Source organism: Bos javanicus, chromosome 28 (genome assembly GCF_032452875.1).
Source record: "Bos javanicus breed banteng chromosome 28, ARS-OSU_banteng_1.0, whole genome shotgun sequence".
Taxonomy (NCBI): domain Eukaryota; kingdom Metazoa; phylum Chordata; class Mammalia; order Artiodactyla; family Bovidae; genus Bos; species Bos javanicus.
In genome coordinates, this window is record NC_083895.1 from 10,155,615 (window position 1) to 10,175,086 (window position 19,472).

At 45.0% G+C, this 19,472-nt stretch overlaps 1 protein-coding gene across 2 annotated transcripts in view; it reads right to left on the bottom strand.

Moving 5' to 3' along the window:
* The window catches only part of NID1 (nidogen 1), a 96,448-nt gene that overhangs the window by 11,982 nt on the left and 64,994 nt on the right, over positions 1-19,472 (bottom strand). The window contains exons 11-14 of one of the 2 annotated variants that reach the window (XM_061404906.1): positions 18,522-18,671; positions 17,001-17,123; positions 7,993-8,211; positions 5,445-5,617 (exon numbers count right to left, since the gene is read on the bottom strand). In XM_061404906.1, the coding sequence (XP_061260890.1) occupies positions 5,445-5,617; positions 7,993-8,211; positions 17,001-17,123; positions 18,522-18,671 (665 nt within the window). The remainder of the gene's footprint in view (positions 1-5,444; positions 5,618-7,992; positions 8,212-17,000; positions 17,124-18,521; positions 18,672-19,472) is intronic. The other variant, XM_061404907.1, reaches the window with a different exon arrangement.

Here is a 19,472-nt window from a genome sequence, read left to right on the forward strand (position 1 = left end):
AGATAAAAACCCGTTGTCATATAAGTATGTATACGTATGGGGCTTCCCAGGTGGCGCTGGTGGTAAAGAACCCATCTGCCAACGCAGGAGACGTAAGACACATGGGTTTGATCCCTGGGTCAGGAAGATGCCCTGGAGGAGGGCATGGCAACCTGCTTCAGTTTCTCTCAGCAAATAGCACTTTTTCATTTTCTTAAATGATGTTTTTTGGGAGCAAAAGTTTTCAATTTTTGTAAAGTCCAATTTATTATTCTTTTATGGATAATGCTTTTCGTATATTATCTAAGAAACCTTTGACAAACTGAAGATCATAAAAAAGAAATAAAACACATAAATATTGGAAAGGAAGAAGTAAAATGATTCTATTTTAAGACAATATGATTATTTATGTAGAAACTCCTGGGGAATCTATACTAATATTTTAATTAATAATTGAATCTAGCAAGGTTTCAGAATCCAAGATCAACATAAAACTGTATTTCAACATACCAGCAAGAAGTAGGATTTTAAGATAATAATGTTTATAATAGCAACAAAACCAAAATATTTTAGGCTGAATACTATAAGACATTGCATACCAAAATTAAAGAAGATGCAAATAAATGAAGAGATGTTAGTTTAATGGATCAAAGATCCAATGCTATCCATATCAAAATCCCAGAAGGCTTTTCTTTCTTTCCTTTTTATAAAGTAGAAACTTACAAGTTCACTCGAAAATATATATGGAAACATAAGTAAAGCCCCTGGACACCACAGAAGTAAAAGACCAGGAAGATGTTTTAGGAGAGAACCAGTTATCAGCACACACTTCCCCTTTAGAGGTCAGGTCATAAAGGACACAGAGACCCTCACCTTACACCGTATACAAAAATAAGCTCAAGATGAATCAGAAACCCAAATGTAACCATTAAAACTATAAATTTCTTAGAAGAAAACATGGTTGAAAGCCTCATAGTGTTTGATTTGGCAATAATTTCTTGGCTATGACATCAAAAGCAAAAAATAGATAAATTGGATCTTATCAAAATGGAAAACTTTTGTTCAGTAAAAGATACAGTCAACAAAGTGAAAAGGTAACCAACTCATGGAAGGTGAGGAAATATTTGCAAGTCATGTATCTGATGAGGGGTTGATAAAATATATGAAGAACTCCTACAGCTCAGTAACAACAACAAAATAACCCAACCACAAAATGGGCGAAGGATATGAATAGATATTTTTCCAAAGAAGATATATAAGTGGCCCTTAAGCACATGAAAAGATGCTAACAAATGTCCATCTAGTCAAAGCTATGGTTTTTCCAGTGGTCATGTATGGATGTGAGAGTTGGACTATAAAGAAAGCTGAGCACCAAAGAATTGATGCTTTTGAACTGTGGTGTTGGAGGAGACTCTTGAGAGTCCCTTGGACTGCAAGGAGATCCAACCAGTCCATCCTAAAGGAAATAGGTCCTGAATACTCATTGGAAGGACTGATGCTGAAGCTGAAACTCCAATACTCTGACCACCTGGTACAAAGAAGTGACTCATTGGAAAAGACTCTGACGCTGGGAAAGATTGAAGGTGGGAGGAGAAGGGGATGACAGAGGATGAGATGGTTGGATGGCATCACCGACTGAATGGACATGAGTTTGAGTAAGCTCTGAGAGTTGGTGATGGACAGGGAGGCCTGGCGTCTGCAGTCCATGGGGTTGCAAAGAGTCGGACAGGACTGAGCAACTGAACTGAACTGACCTGAACATCTCATTCACAATCCTTGTGAATGTGAAGTGAAAGTCACTCAGTCGTGTCCAACTCTTTGTGACCCCATGGATTATATAGTCCATGGAATTCTCCAGGCCAGAATCCTGGAGTGGGTAGCCTTTCCCTTCTCCAGGGGATCTTCCCAACCCAGGGATCGAACCCAGGTCTCCCACATTGCAGGAGGATTCTTTACCAGCTGAGCTACAAGGGAAGCCCAATAATACTGGAGGGGGTAGCCTATCCTTTCTCCAGGGGATCTTCCTGACCCAGGAACTGAACTGGGGTCTCCTGCATTGCAGATGCATTCTTTACCAACTAGAGAAATGCAAATCAAAATCACAAAATACCACTTCACACATATTAGTATGGCTACAATTAAAAAAATAATAATAATGTGTTAGCAAAGTAGCAGAGAAATTTGGAATTTTTGTGCTCTGGTGGTGGGAATGCAAAATGGTGCAGTTGCTAAGGAAAACAGTGTGGCAGTTCCTCAAAAAATTAAAAATAGAATTACCATGTAATTTCATGTCTGGTTTATTTCCAAAAGAAGTGAAAGTAAGGACTTGAACAGATGTTTGTAAACCCATGTTTATAGAAACATTAATCACAATAGTCAAAAAGCAGAAGCAGCCCAAGTTCTCCACTGATGAACAGATAAACAAAATATGAAATATCCATATGATGGAATATTACTCAGTCATAAAAAGGAAGAAAATTCTGACACATGTCACAATATGGATGAAATCTGAAGATATTATGTTAAGTGAAGTAAGCCAGTTACAAGAGACCAAGCACTGCATGACTCCACTTAGAGGAGTTTCCCTAGAACAGGCTAATTCATAGAAAGTAGAATGAGGTTGCAGAAGACTGGTGGAGGAGGAGGGAGCATTAGTGAATGGATCCAGAGTTTCAGTTTGGGACAATGGATGGTGATGACAGTGGGATTTAATGCCATTGAACGGTGGCCTTAGGTACAGTTAAACTATAATACCTAGATGGTAAAAACAGATAGCTAGATGGATGTATCCATAAATGGATAAATGATTGATAGATAATAGATAGGAAAGACACAGTGAACATTGTTTCAGCACCTTCCCCTCCATGGATCACATCTCAGTTTCCTGCTTCTCACAGCCTCATTTGACATTTAAGCCTCTCCCCTGGGTGTCGGGGGAATGGCTTTCCCGACTCCTACTACCTGGGAGTGTGTGCTGGTGGATACAAGAGAAGAACAATGATTGACCCTTGAGGGATTTGTGCTTCAGTGAGGCAATAGGAAATCATAAAGATCACTTATGCATTCCTTCAGTAAATACTTCTCAAGTGCCAAACACTGGGGTCTGGAAACAGCATTTGAAACAAACACCTCCATGAAACAGACGGACAACTTCTGGTCTTGGTGTGCTTACAGTCTTTTTTTTAATTGGGGTATAGTTGCTTTACAATGCTGAGTTAGTTTCTGCTGCACAACAAAGTGAATCAGCCATATGTATACGGCTATCTCCTCTCTCTTGGACCTCCCCCTGCCCATCCCCTCTAGGTCATCACAGCACTGAGCTGAGCTCCTGCCCATCCCCTCTAGGTCATCACAGCACTGAGCTGAGCTCCCTGTGCAAGACAGCAGGTTCCCATCAGCTATCTGTTTTACACATGGGAGTGCCCATGTCAATCCCAATCTCCCAATTCATCTTGCCTGCCATCCCCCACCCCCACCCCATCCACTCATCTGTTCCCTATGCCTGTGTCTATTCCTGTGTTGCAAATAGGTTCATCTGTACCGTTTTTCTAGATTCCACACACATGCTTTAGTGTATGATGCTTGTTTTTCTCTGATTTATTTCACTCTTTATGACAGACGTTAGGTCCATCCAGGTCTCTATTCTTGGTGGGAAGAGATACATGAGATACAGAACATGTACCCTGAGGAGTAGTGCTGAGTGTTTGCTAAAAGACAGAGAAGGGTGACTGGAGGCTGCAGTCTGAACAGGGCAGCCAGGACAGGCTTCTCCCAGAGGTGATGTGCAGCAGAAGTTTGTGTAAGGTACATGTGGCTGTGTCTATGTACATGTCAACCGTGCAACGTACATGTGAGCCGTGCCAGGGTCTAGAGCGAGAAAACTGCAGGCAGGGGCCAGCAGATGCAAATGCCCTGAGGTGCACGTGTGTGCGGCGAGTTGAGGATCAGCTGGAAGGCCAGAGGGCTGCGGCCAGTGAGTGAGGGGGCAGCTGCAGGAAATGGGGTTGGGACAGGTAGCCAAAGGCCACGAAAATAACTGATTTTTTTTCCCTCTGGGTGAAAGGGGAATCCATCAGAGGGCTTTGTGCTGGGGAAGAACAATCAAGGCTGCTTTGCAAGAGGCTTTTGAAAAGCATTTTTTACCATGGATGGACCTAAAGATGACCATCTCTAGTAAGTTAGTAAGCCAGAAACAGAAAGATGAATACCATACGACATCACTCACATGTGGAATCTAAAATATGACACAAGTGAGCTTATCTATGAAACAGAAACACACCCAGACAGAGAGCAGACTTGTGGTTGCCAGGGCAGTGGGGTGTGAAGGGGCAGGAACGGGAGTTTGGGATTAGCAGATAAAAACTATTGTGTAGAGAATGGATAAACAACAAGGCCCTACTGTAGAGCATAGGGAACTACATTCAATATCCTGTGAGAAACCATAATGGAAAAGGGTGTGAAAAACCATGTATATATGTGTGTGTGTGTGTATAACGGAGTCACTTTGCTGTACAACAGAAATTAACACGACATTGTAAATCAACTATACTTCAAGAAAATAAAATTTAAAAAAAGAAGCATTTTTACTTTGCAGACTTTTTTTGACCTTGGTCAAAAAGAAGAGCGGTATGGCCGTGTGTGGTACCTATGATGTGGAGATTGATGCAGGAAGAGAAAATAGGGCAGGCAGCAGAGACAGGGGAGTGGGGAAGGAAGACGAGAAGAAAGCAACATTTCTATCCAGAATTTTCAAGAAGGCTCTGCAACCAGCACTGAGGGGTGATGAGGATTTCTGCTGGACTTTCATCTCCAAGGCCAATCTCCAAGGCCTGATGGACCACTCACTGCTACTTCTCCCCTCCTTAGAGGACCCTGATGGCCCACCAGTGTCCTGGCACCCCCCCTGTAGTCCACATTTGGAAGCCTCCACCAGGTCTTAAGTTTGATTTCCTGGCAGAAGGTCAGGATCCCAGGTAAAACAACAGCTTCTCAGAGTGTCCGACCTCTATCTAACAGACAAAAATTCCCTAGCTCACAAAACACATCTTTGAAGCTTTGAAAAGCTCTGGTTACTGCCTCCAGGCAGACATGAAGATCTTGAGTTGAGTTGCTGCCAAAAGATGAGTCATTTTGTGAATTTAGCAGGGATGGTGAGATCAAACCTGACAGATGCTCGCAGATAAGATACAGTAAGCACAGGTGATGCCCCCCACTAGGGGTCAGATTCCAAAGTGGTCTCTAGCAGGCATTCCGTTTCTGTTCCCACCCTTGAATCTTCTGGAGGGAGGGGAGGGGACTTAGAAGTAAAGTGGTCTTATTTAGAGATAGACACCCAGGGTCACACAGAATGAAGAGGCCCTAGGTCCAGGGATCTAGTCCCAGTCCCTGGTCTGACCACACCCTGCTTGTTGCTCCAGGTCATGGAAGCAGAAATTGTCACTGAAGTGCCATCAGCCAACACTCACCGGGGCGTGAAGCAGTGTCTTGGCTTCCGACTTGGTCATGGTGCTTCCCTCCAGGGGAAGGCGCTCTATCTTCCCTGTCTGGGCGAAGAGTAGATGGGTCCCAGGAGGCAGGGGGATCACAGTGGTAGGGACCGGGGGTCCATAGTGAACTGGAGGAGCCACTGTACTCAGACCTGGGTGGCGGGAGACGGCACTGAGCAAGGCCCGAATGCAGCAGGAATGCACAAATACACGTGTGTGGGCACACACACACGGACTCATACACGTGCACCCACACGCCTGGTCACGCCACCTTCTCGGCACCACAAACTGCACAGTCACATGTGCCTATTAATATCTGAGAGCACAAGGAACAGAAGGACCACAGCCAATCAGAAAGCGTTTGTGATGAAGATGACACAGGGCTTGAGTATAACATTAAACGTCAAGTGGAAAAAACAGCTCAGCCTCTCCCTCAATGGAACTAACCTGGCTATGGGTGCCCTGCTCTGGATGCTGGGCATCCAGGCTGTGGCAGCGATCCAAAACAAAGAGACAGCAGAAACCCCGAAATCCTGGCCACAGGGAACTTGCACCCCCACGGGAAGCTGCTGAGTATTTTCATGCCCAGTGGACTTGAAAGTCTAGGCAAGTCCATCAGAGTGGACTTGCCCGCTCACCCCATCCCATGGGGGCAGGAGGGTCTCAGGCCCCACAAGCAGGAACAGAGTCCTTCTGGACTTTCCAGGACAAAACGAGGCGGGAGGCTCATCCTCCCTTAGACGCAGCCTTGCCTCCCCGCTGAGCTGCATGCCCAGCAGAGCTCTGGTTCACCTGGCAGAACCTCCCAGGAGGGGACATGCACCCTGGCTGAGGGTAAGGAACACACAGAGGGTGTCGGGGAACCTGGGTCCCCGACCTGGTCCTGCCACTCACCATGTGGACACATTATGGACCTCTGTAGTGAGAGGGCGGAACCAGGTCATGGCCAAGCTCATTTTCAGTTCTTTCCTCTGGTCCATCTTGCCTGTTATACCCACTCAGTGACATAAACCAATCTGGTGGATCTCTTTAAATCTCTAGAATCTATCCCTGAGGTGCAAGTCAACCCTCGCCATTTCTCACCTGGATTAACTGTAAATACTGCAGCAGCCCTCGGCTCCCCATGGCCATGGTCTCATTCCTTCCTCTCAGCTCTTCTAAAACTGAAACCTGGTCACATCAGCACCTGCTCAAAACCCTTCCTGGGCTCCCCTCCCCTGCTCTCAGGATCAAGCCAGATCCCTGCGCAGAGCCTCTGATGTCCTCACTTCCACTCTGCTCCCCCGGCATGGGACACAAACTCCTGATGGCTTCCTTCCTGCCCCTCAACGCACTCCTGACACTGGAGCACAGATCTCCTCAACCCCACTTCCCCAGTGCAGGTGACTCTGGTCCTGTCAAGGCCTTGGGTCAGGCGGTATTGCCTGCAAAGCCTTCCCTGGCCAGCCCACGACCCCCAAGGTCAGGGACACTGTGGTCCTTGGTCTGCCTCTCTCTGAGGGTTCCTTTCCCTAGCCTGCCTCTGTTTTCCTGCCCCCTGAGGTTCTAGGGCCCACACTGGGGCCTTTCCCTCTGCAGATGCCCGCAAGACCATGGCATCTGACACACCAGGTTAATGCTGGCTGGGTGGGATAATGAAGTTTGTGAGTGATCCCTTCTTAGCAGCCTCTTAGCAGCTCTGGGAAACTATCTGGTAGGGGATCAATTTATGATTATTGGCTATCTGGTGAACGGAGATGTCAAGAATGATTATATTCGATTTGGTAACTTGTGACAATTAGCCTTTTCTACATCTGGGACTGAATTTTAGAGCCAAGAAACATCTTAGAGATTATTTTGCTCAAGTGAGATGTTGAAGTCAAGGGCGCCAAAACTCAGGCAAGTGTCTGTCCAGTGTCACACAGCCTGGCCCTAGTCCCAACTTGACGCCTTCCTACCAGCACGGATTGTCGCAGAGCCAGCTGGCAGAAACCTTTGTGGCTGTTGGTTCCTGGCATCATTACAAATGGATCAAGCACCTAAAGGTCCAGGCACAACCTTGCAGGAGGCTGGTGTGACTAAGAGTTCCATGCCTGAGTAACAGGGTGCTGAGGAGGGGCTCTGGTTGGTCTCTCCTATGCCTGCCATGCCCCAGCACAGAGCCACTGAAAGGCCAGGCTGCCCAGCACAGGGTTTACCCAGAGGAGCCCCAAGCGCACACACACACTTTCTGCTATCAACTGCAATCTCATCCAGCAGGCCCTGCCCATCATTTGCACAAGACAGGTTTGCCCCGAAAAGGCAAAGAAAAGGGTGAGAGGAGGGAGAGGGTGAATGGGGAGAGATGGTGAAGAGGGCTGTGAGTTACAGGGAGATGGAAAAGGGGGCTGCAGAGGGGAGAGAGGAAGGGAGGGGACGGGCTTTGAGTCAGTGGAGCAGGTCAGGATTCAGGGCAGGCAGAAAGCGCCAGCTGTGCCCCAGGCAAAGGTCCCCAACAATGCTCGCGGATGCCCGGACATCCCATCTCTGGCGCGGCTCTCCGACTTACACGGTGGCCTCATCCCAGACCTAGTCCTGGTCCCCTGCACCTCTCGGCCGTCGCGGTCCACACACCAGCAGTAGCCAGTGCTGCTGTGGCACTGGGTGGGCACGTACTGCCCGTGCTCATCACATTCAGGGACAAAGAGCCCAGGGGGCCGGGGCCGCGAGGAGTCCGCCGTCCCCAGGATGTGCTCCCGCTCATGCTGGCATCGGGTTTTCTCCACTACTGTTAGAGAGAGGGGCAAAAAGAGGGTCGTCAGTTCAAGCCCCTGCACCCAACTCGGAACCTGGGGAGCTGCCTGGTCATTGCCCTGTTTTGTTTTATTAATTAAAAAAAATTTTTTTGTTCACCTTTATTGAAGGATGTTGGCTTACAATATTCTATTAGTTTCAGGTACATGACAATGATTCAAAATTTTTATAGATTATACTCCTTTTCAACTTATTATAAAACACTGATTTTATTCTCTATGTTGTTGCTATTGTTGTTCAGTCGCTCAGTCGCTCAGTCGTGTCTGACTCTTTGTGACACCATGGACTGTAGCCGGACAGGGTCCTCTGTCCCTGGCGTTTCCCAGGCAAGAATACTGGAGTGGGTTGCCATTTCCTCCTCCAGGGGATCTTCCTGACCCAGGGATCGAACTTGAGTATCCTTCTTGGCAGGCAGATTCCTTACCACTGAGCCACCTCAAAAGCCCTATATTCCCTATGTCATGCAATATATCCTTAGAGCTTATTTAAAATTTTTTTAATTTAATTTTTACTTTATATTGGAGTACAGTTGATTTACACTGTTGTGTTAGTTTCAAGTCTACAGCTAAGTGATTCCGTTATACATATACATATATGTACTCTTCTTCAGATTCTTTTCCCATACAGGTTATTACAGTGTATTGAGTGGAGTTCCTTGTGCTCTACGGTAGGCCCTTGTTGATTATCTTATATATAGAAGTGTCTATATGTTAATCCCAGATGTTTTATTAATTAAAAATTTTAAACATCATTATTAATTAGTGGACTTAACAGTCAAGAAGAGTATGTCTACATTTTCTTTTCCTTTCTAGGCCATTTATTTTTTCAGTTTTGAAAAACAGAGGCAAAATTGACATAATATATAAACAGCCGTTTTACAATGAACAATTCAGGGGTATTTAGTGCAGTCACAATGCTGAGTGACCACCACCTCCCTCTAGTAGTAGCAACACATTTTCCTTACCTCAAAAGGAAATCCCAGATCTATTAACTAGCTGTCTCCACTTCTTCCTTCCTCCCAGCCCCTGGCAACCACAAGTCTGCTTCTGTCTCTATGGATTTACCTATTTTGGTTTGTTCTCATAAATGGAATCTTACAATGTGTGACCTTCTGTGTCCAGCTGCTTTCACTCAGCAGGCTGTCTTCAAGGTTCATCCATACTGTGGCCATGTGACAGGGCTTAGTTCTCTATTCATAGCTGAATAATATTCTATTGCATGTCCACACCACATTTTGTTTACTATTCATCACTTTATGGACAGCACTGACATTTGTTTTAAGAAACTTTAAATTTTTCTTAAATGTGTTCTTTTTGTCATCACCAGCTTCTTGATTACCCAAACTGAGTCCAGGTCAAAGATATGGGTGACCATAGGGCACATTTACCAGCATACGTGTGTTTCCTTTTAATTATGGGCTAGTGTTTGGCATGAAATATGGCCTTTCAACTATGCAACTGATATCCCGAAGCTGGGAAATACCATTCCATCTGTGTGGAATTGCTGATGAGATGCTATATTCTATAATAAACAATTCTCAAGTATGCACCACCCCCATCACTTCACGGCATAGAAGGGGAAAAAGTGGAAGCAGTGATAGATTTTATTTTAGGGAGCTCCAAAATCACTGTGGGTGGTGACTGCAGCCATGAAATTAAAAGATGCTTGCTCCTTGGAAGGAAAGCTATGACAAACCCAGAGAGCATATTAAAAAGCAGAGACATCACTTTGCCAATAAAGATCCATATAGTCAAAGCTATAGTTTTTCCAGTAGTCATGTATGAATATGAGAGTTGGACCATAAAGAAGGCTGAATGCCAAAGAATTGATGCTTTTGAACTGTGGTGTTGGAGAAGACTCTTGATAATCCCCTGGACAGCAAGGAGATCAAACCAGTCAATCCTAAAGGAAATCAACCCCGAACATTCATTGAAAGAACTGATGCTGAGCTGAAGCTCCAATACTTTGGCTACCTGATATGAAGAGCCAGCTCATTGGAAAAGACCCTGATGCTGGGAAAGACTGAAGGCAAAAGGAGAAGGGGGCACCAGAGAATGAGATGGTTGGATGGCATCACTGACTCAATGGACATGAACTTTAGCAAACTCCAGGAGATAGTGAAGGACAGAGGAGCCTGGTGTGCTGCAGTACACGGGGTCACAAAGAGTCAGACATGACTAAACAACCAAACAACAACAAAAGCCGCTTCCACACTGACTAGAGCTTAGCCACGATAGCATCAGACAGATGCAGACAGGTCAGCGTCGCCATGGCCCGTGCAGCATCCTCCATGTAGAGATGCCCAGGCACAGCCGAGAGCCACACTTCAGCCAAACCGAACCATGGCAGCTGCCCTTCTTTTGCAGGCCTTTCCATTCCCCCCATTCATCCATTCATTCATTTATTGTGTGACTCCCCCTCCTCCTCCTCGGTGAATCCTTTAAGAATCAGCTCAGGCATGTGCTCCCTCCAGGAAGGCTTCTCAGGCCCTCCAAGAGTTCCCAGGGTGCTCTGGGTTCTCGTCACTCTGATGCTGAGCCTCAGAGGCTGCTCCCTGTCTGTCTCCCTGAGCAGATTTTAGGCTCTGAGAAGACAGTGAGTGACTGCATCCCCTTAGCCTTAACTTAGGAAGCACTTCCTGGGCTGGAGTCGGGATGCACATGGGAATAACTCCCAGGTCCTGCCCTCAAGGAGCTCATGGAGGGAAGGGAACAAGCAAACACAGAGTGACAATCCAGTGAGTCACTGCTTGACAGGAGAGCCTATGACACAAAAGATACACAAGACATCCTTTCCTTTTTTTTCTTGGCTGCACCACATGGCTTGCAGAATCTTAGTTCCCCAACCAGGGATCAAACCCGAGTCCTTGGCAGTGAGATTATGCAGTCCTAGCCATTGGACCATCAGGGAATTCCCAAAATATCCTCTCCGTAGGGCTTGGAGAGCAAAGGTGTGGTGGAGTCCTTTTTTATTTTAATCTTTATTGGAAGACTGTGGTTATACAATCCAGGGCAGGGCTCTACTGACTTTTTCTGCTAAGGAGCAGAGAGTAAATATTTGGGTTTTGTGGGCCATATGATCTCTGTCACAATTCAATTCTATGGATGTGGCACGAAAGCATCCAAGTTTAATATATAAATGAATGTGTGTTTCAATAAAACTTTATTAACAGACACAAATGGTGGGCCACATTTGGCCTGTGGGGGATGTAGCTTTCAACCCTGGCTCTAGGACATTGCTAGTTACATTAGGGAGAAACCTCATATAAATACTCATGTATTAATATATTACCGTGTTAATACCATATATATAGTAATAATAGAACAGATAATAATATATTACATATTTCATAGAATTTTACATCTAAAAAGTGTTTTTGTTCCTCAGTGCCACCACTTCTTCTCGTCAGCAATGCCGGTCAACCAGTGATGTCAGGAGTAACTAATCCCCTGGTATTATATGAGACAAGAGTGGAATGTGCTGAGACAATGTGCACGGCTGGAATTTTAAGCCCTGCACTCTATGTTCATCTGTGACTGTATCCTCACCAGGCCTTCGCAGCGCCATTCGGGGTGTGCTGCCAGTGAGTGTTTGAAGTGCCTTTGTCTGCACTGCCAGTTCTCACGTCAGCCTGCTGGATGTGGCCGCCCCCTTGATTACAAGCAGTAAGCCCGCCAGAAAAGTGTGTGTTGAGCCTGGCAAGGGGCAACTGGGTCTGTTCGTTTGTCCCAAAGGCTAATAGAAAAACCAAAAACAAGGTCCTACTGTACAGCATGGCGAGCTACATTCAATACTCTGTGATAAATCAGAATGGTAAAGAATATAAAAAAAAAGAATGTCCATATGAGTGAAACTGAGCCACCTCACTGTACAGCAGAGATTAGCACACACTGTAAATCAACTGTTTTTGTTCAGTCACCCAGTCGTGTCCAGCTCTTTGTGACCCCATGGACTGCAGCACACCAGGCTTCCCTATCCTTCAGTATACCTCAGTTAAAAAAAAGAAAAACAAACAAAAAGTATTTGATGTAGGAATAACCAAACAAAGATACAAAATAAGCCATCCGGTTGATAATAAAAATGTTGGTCTCGCTCACTCTTAGGGGTAGGGCTTGCTTACATCCTCAGTATCTTACATTTGTACAGGGTTTTAGTTTCTGTACCAGCTGTGTCTGTTCACACAGGGTTCACTTAATTCTCACTATAATCCTGTGCAACAGGCAACTATGGCTTTTACGTCAAATGAGAGAATTGAAGTTTGGATAGTTTCCCCCAGGCCACAACACTAGCAAATGCTTTAGCTCAAGCTAGAATCCAGGTCTCTGGATCCCCAGCCCAGCCCCGGGGCCTCTGCACACACATGCCCCGTGCCCAGGATGGCCTGTACGTGGTCTCTCTCTCTCTCTCTCTCTCTCACACACACACACACACACACACACACACACACACTGGCTTAACACACTCACCGAAATTATCTATGGCCCACAAACTTGTTTTCCTTCTGTCAGCATCTATATTTGGTGTTGCCTTTCCAATCAGAAAACACGCCTGGTGTTCTGTATACTGTCAACAAAACCAAACTTTTAAGGGAATGGGGGTACCTCTCTTTTCTGTGGCTGACAGGACTGTGTGAGCCAATACATGAAATCTCCAGTGATCTAGAATTTCCAGTGGAACTGTGAAGTGCTATATCTTGAACTTACGTAACAGTGGGGGGAGACCTCAATGGTGCCTCAGGAAACAGAACTTCAAGTGTGTTTACGGAGGCTGTGCTTATGATATCACTGTGTTCCTGGGAATGGCTTCTCAGCCTGGCCCACAGCGGCCCCTCCAGGCCCGCATGGGGAGGGTCCCACTATGGGTGGGGTAGGGGTGGGATGGTAAAGACACATATCCCGTCCTCGCTGCTGGTTGATAAAATGACAGCTGAGGCAAGATTCTCCTTCTTATTCTTTCCTCTCTTTACTCGTCTCTTTATTTGCTTGAGGATATACTAATCTGGAGAACAGCAGGGAGTCTGGGGTGACTTTTCTCAAACTGAGGACAAAGAGAATGGCAGGAGGTCCTTCAATAGATGAAGGATAAGAAAGGGATGGCAGAGGGAACTACAGATAGAAAAACAAGCTATGCTCCTAAATCCTTGACCCACAGAAACTGTGAGGTAATATACATTCACTATTTTAAGCTGCTAACTCTGGGGAATAATTTGTTTCAGAGACATAGATAACTAATATGGCAGTTTTCAAACTTCCTGACCATGATCCATAGAAATGCATTCCACTCTGCAATTCAGGACATACACACATACACACACACACATTTACACATAAACACATGTGCATACAACTCAGTCATGCACTGGACAAGGATATACAACTATCATTTCATGAGACAAGACTTATTCCTACTGCACATACTCTGCATACTCTATCTTCTTGATTATTGGTTTCTATTTCATTCCATTCCGTTCAAATGAAAATGGTAATAACAACCCACTAAGCTGATTTCACAATCCACACACGCATTTTGGGCAAAGCGTGCAGAAGGGCAGCAGAGAACAAGTCATCATTTTTTTCTGTTTTGCTTATCGTTGGTTGATACTGCAATAGCCATGACCTTAACTGACTAACCTCTAAAGCTAGTTTTTTATTTAAAAATCAATCCCCTCTGTATAGAGTAGGTATCAAAAAATGCTAAATGTCTAATCCCTACACTTCATTACATTTGGCAATAGGAGTTTGAATGATACTATACTTAATTTTTTTGTCAATATTTCATTAGGTATTCATTTGTCAATATTTCATTAGGTAGTCTTATAAAATTTTAAAAAACATGATGAAAACCTCAGTGTTCCTATTCCAACTGGAAATCCATTAGAAATACAAATGCAGCAAGGCTCCCTAACCCCAGTTTCCTCTCCTATCATAGAAGGTAACCTTTATCCTGAGGTTTTGGCTTCTCATTCTCATGTGTGCAGTTTATCATTTTATGGCATATGTATATACATATGCAGGTTTCTTTTCATATAGACATATTTTATATAAATGTAAGCACACTGCCTATATTCTTTTGCGACTATTTTTTTAATAGATAAGAAGTAAATTTATCAAGAGAGAGAGACACAGAGTGTGGGCCATCTCGAAAAGTGAGAGCTTTCTATGACTACATTTTTTGCCCAATAGACTGTTGAGATTTATTCATTAACTCTACTTCATTCATTTAATTAATTAATTTTGGGGGCCACACTGTATGGCTTGCGGGATCCTAGTTCCCTGAGCAGGGACTGAACCCAGGTCCACAGCAGTCAAAGTGCACAGTCCTAACCCCCGGACCACTAGGAATTCCCTTTAGTACACTCATTTCAACTACTGCTATATGTTACTTCATGGTATGAATTGTACCCAAACTCATTTGTCCACCTCTCCTGTTGGTAGTCTCTTAGATTTCTTTTCTCTTAGAAACAATACTTGATGGAGACATGTATATTTCTAAAGTACATTCTCTCTCGAGCATATAAATAGATGATGAATTTCTTGAGAAAACAGGATTAAATACTGAAACAATCCTAGCAAAGAACCCTGATTGGTTTTATCCGCTCTTGTATCCCAGGCTACAGGTCTGGGTTTGTTTCTGTGTAGTCAACAGAGCCAAGGGGGCAAGGAGTTGGGTCAAAAAAGCAAAAATAAAAAAAATGAAACATCTGCTTCCTTTTGAACTGGAAAGATGTGAAGGAAGCCTAAGGAAATAGTGACTTAGTCATTTTTAATAGTTGCTGGAATGTCTTAATTAATTTCAGGCACAAAAGGTTGATGCTGCCTGGGTTCATCTAGGCTGGGGGTTGGTAAATTTTTTCTGTCAAGGGCCACGTAGGAAATATTTCAGGTTTTGCAGGCCTTGAAGGCTCTGCCGCAACTACTGACCTCTGCCTTTATGGAATGAAAGCAGTTGTACACTATTCCTAAACTAAAGAGCCTGCGTGTTCCAATAAAACTTTATTTTCAAAACACAGGCAGTGGGCCAGATTTGACCTGCGAGTCATAGTTTACGGACCTCTGTCCTAACCAGAAGAAAACAATTTAGACCAGCAATATGTAGTATTATGCATCAAAATTTAAACTTAATTTAATATTTTTCTCATTTTAGATCCTCAACTATTCTAAAAACCAGTCACACCAGTCCTGCTGAGAGTATGAATAAATAAATACTTGTATATACCACAGTAGGAATGGAAACTAATGTAGTCACTTATTTCCTTGATAACTATAAAGAACCACGAGCCCTACCATGGACCACGTAATTCTGCTGGACACTGGAAACAGGAAAATAAAATGCACAGGTACCTATGCTCAAAGCACTCAAGGCTAGTGGAGGAGACAGACATTGAAACAGTTCTTAATCACTCAAAAAAGTGGTTATGTGGGAAGTTCCATGTATTTCTTATTGAAACATTGATAAATATACTTGACCAACAACAGTAGCAACAATTAAAGTAAATACCAGCACAACTGGTTAACTCCAGTTAGAGGTGTCAAATGCATCCTTAATCTCATGACAGGTTACCACGTGATTTGGGGAAGTGAATTCAGGTTAGAGTCCATTGGGCAGAGTTTAGTCTTAGAGTCTTAGTTCTGGCACTTACGACCTCTGGGATCTTGACTGTGCTTTTATTTCTTTATGTTTTAGCGTCCTTTATATAAATAGAAATAGTAACACTACTTGCTTTAAAGAGATGATGAGGAACATTACATGAAACGGGAGATAAAGTACCCAGCACACAGTAGGCGCCATACAAAAGGCAGCCAATGATACGTATTCATTCAAAAGTGTTTGCTGAGATCCAGGATCATTCCAGGTACAGAACTACGGCCATCATTGTCCTATGGTCTAACGAGATTATCACAGAAGTCTCAGGTCAGTAGGCAACTTTAGAAGCTCCACAGTCCAGGTATAACAGGTAATACAGACAATTCTGAAGAGTCCTCAGTCTGCCTGTTCCCATAACTGGTGGGCCTTCACCTTCCTCACCCCCACCCCAGCTCTGCTCCCCGTGATTCTTCAGAACCTGCAATGGTTAATTCTAGGTGTCAACTCGATTGGGCCACAGAATGCCCAGATATTTGGTCAAACATTATTCTGGGTGGTTTCTGTGAGGGTGTTTTTGCCTGAGACTAACCTTTCACTCCATAAAGTAGGTAAAGCAGATAGCCCTCCCTTACGTGGGTGGGCCTCATCCAATCAGTTGAAGGCCAGAATTGAACACAAATGTGGACCCTTCCTCAAGTAAAAAAGAATTCTCCCTTCTTGATGACCTATGAATGGAGCATGAGTTTTTTGTTGCCTTGGACTTGAACAGAAACACTGGCTATTCCTGGGTCTCCAGCCTGCTGACTACAGTCCTTGCAACTAACGGACCTCTATAACTGTGTGTAGGTCAATTCCTTCTAATAAGTCTCTTTATATGTAAATAAATACATTTCTCTCTCTCTCTTTCTCTACACACACTCACACACACGTTCATTAGATCTACTTCTCTGGAGAACCCTGAATAATACAGATCCGTTCTTACTCCTCTGATCTAGGTGTGGTACCCCTGGAACTGTGCAGTACACAACTGTACTGCTCAATACCACAGCTGTGCTCTGATCACCCACCTCAGCTCTCCACGAGCCTCCCACATACCCACCTTGTCTTCTCTCCCAGAGCTATATACTCATGGATACAGACAGCAAAGACCTATCTACTCCAAACACCCCAACACCTCACCTCCAGGCACACAATGGAAGCCGTCTCCTTGGTAACCAGATTTGCAGCGGCACGTGAAGGACCCTGGCGTGTTGTAGCAGAAAGCATCGGGGTGGCATCGGCTTGGCTGGCATTCATCCACATCTGCAAGACAGCCACCAAGCCCAAGGAGAGTGAGATTTCTTCCAGAATTCCTAGTTTACACAATAATATAAGCCACTCGCTCTCCATTTTTAGGGACCCAATTTCTGATCTGGGAACCACGATTTAAGAACTCACTAAACATTAATTATAAAAACACTGATTCATCGATTTCTATCTAGTGCATTTACAAATGCATTTCACTTTGATGTTTTCATGAAAAATCAAGCATACAAAAGGAAAAAAAAAGAAAGGATTTTTATTCATTATTTCCTTCTTATAAATGAGAGCTTCAAAAATGTCTAAGAGTTGAGAGACAGATGATTAACTGATTGACAGAAAAATCTCAGAGACCAGAGAAAATTCATATTCTCAGTAACAAAGAAAAAGTATTTCAGAAATCATGATCTCTTAGAAAGGCTTGGACTTTCCAGAAATACTCTAGGGCATAATGTTAAGTAATTTTGCAAACCAAGGGACCAGGAAACTTTGTTCAGAGTTATCTTATTTCAAACTATCTTGAACAGCATGCTGGCCACCAGCGATCGGCTGATCTGAGATCTGAGAGAATTTTATGAGTCATTTATTCTCTGCCTCTGCAGTCAAAAAGGGGACTTAATTTTTGGGGAAGCACAAAATTAGAGGAGGCCAGATGAACAACTGTATGCTGCTGCTGCTGCTGCTGCTGCTAAGTCACCCTTAGACAGCAGCCCACCAGGCTCCCCCGTCCCTGGGATTCTCCAGGCAAGAACACTGGAGTGGGTTGCCATTTTCTTCTCCAATGCATGAAAGTGAAAAGTGAAAGTGAAGTCGCTCAGTCGTGTCTGACCCTTCCAGGCTCCTCCATCCATGGGATTTTCCAGGCAAGAGTACTCGAGTGGGGTGCCATTGCCTTCTCCGGAACAACTGTATATATCTTAGTGAATAAAAGGCTGGACTTTAAGTTACATGTGTGTAAGCATTGTTAGTTTTTTCATGAAAGACAAACAATCTCCTTAGTCCCTAGCAGACAGCAGGCGTTTAATTATGCCTGAACAAGCAAGTGACATGGAACAAATAGTACAGGGAGAACGGGTGTCTTCTCCAACAAGACACAGCTCCCCAAATAAAACGCATAATTCAAACTACCAGAGACACAAAATTCAGCCTGTTTACTCAATAGAGTTGACAGATTTTGTTGTTGTTTAGTTGCTAAGTTGTGTTTGTGACCCCATGGACTGTAGCCTGCCAGGGTCCTCTGGCCATGGGATTTCCCAGGCAAGAATACTGGAGTGGGTTGCTGTTTCCTAGAGAGAATAATTCTCTTGGATTCAGAGGTGGGTGAGTAACTAGCATATGATAAGCATCACCTGGGGAATTGTTTCAGGTCTCACAGAAAGGAAAGTCAGAGCAACCACGCACCTTGGCAGGCTCGGCCATCCCCAGAGAAGCCTGGGAGGCAGGAGCAGGTGTAGGAGGAGCCACCCATGTAGATGCACCGGGCCCGCTGGGGGATGTCACAGTCGTGAAGGCCAGTCTCGCAGTGGTTGACGGGGCGCAGGCCCACGGCAGCTTCAGACAGAAAGTTAACACACAGTGTTTAGGTGAGTCCCCTAAGCAGTCCCCAGGCCTTCCAAGCAGTGTAGTCCAATGAGCTGGAGACTGTGCCTGGGGCCCAGCCTCCCGGACATCCCTTCAGGCTCATCCCCGCTCACAGCGGGGTGCTGTCCCTGCTCTCCTTTGTTTCCTCCCCTGATCCCACCTCTGCTAAGCGTGCACAGGCTGACCCCACAGTGGGTCATACAGCCTGGCTTCCGACCTCAACTTCAACCCAGGGCTCTGTCTCAGGCACTCTCCACACCCAGTGACCGGAACCCGATTCCCACTTCATCCGGATGTGGAGGTGGACCGCTGCAGGCAGACACGCTTCCTGTGTAACTGTTGGTGGAGCGTTTGGGCCTGAGGGTCTGAGACTGCCACACAGTATTTTTGACTTTGGTTCACTGTGCGTGCCTGAAGTCACTTCAGTCACGCCCAACTCTTTGTGACCCTGTGGACTGTAGCCCACCAGGCTCCTCTGTCCATGGGATTCTCCAGGCAAGAATATTGGAGTGGGTAGCCATGACCTCCTCCAGGGGGTCTTCCTGACCCAGGGATCGAACCTGTGTCTCTTACGTCTCCTGCATTGGCAGGCGGGTTCTTCACCACTGAGCCACCTGGGAAGCCCTTGGCTCACTAGGTGGGAGGAATATTTATTATGAATGCCAAAGTCAAAGTCACCCAACTTCCCACCAAGGAAGGAGAAATCAACTCCCAGGAAGTGAGACAGGGAGAGTGGAATGACTGCAGGGCTCTGGGGAGGGGAGCCCTGGG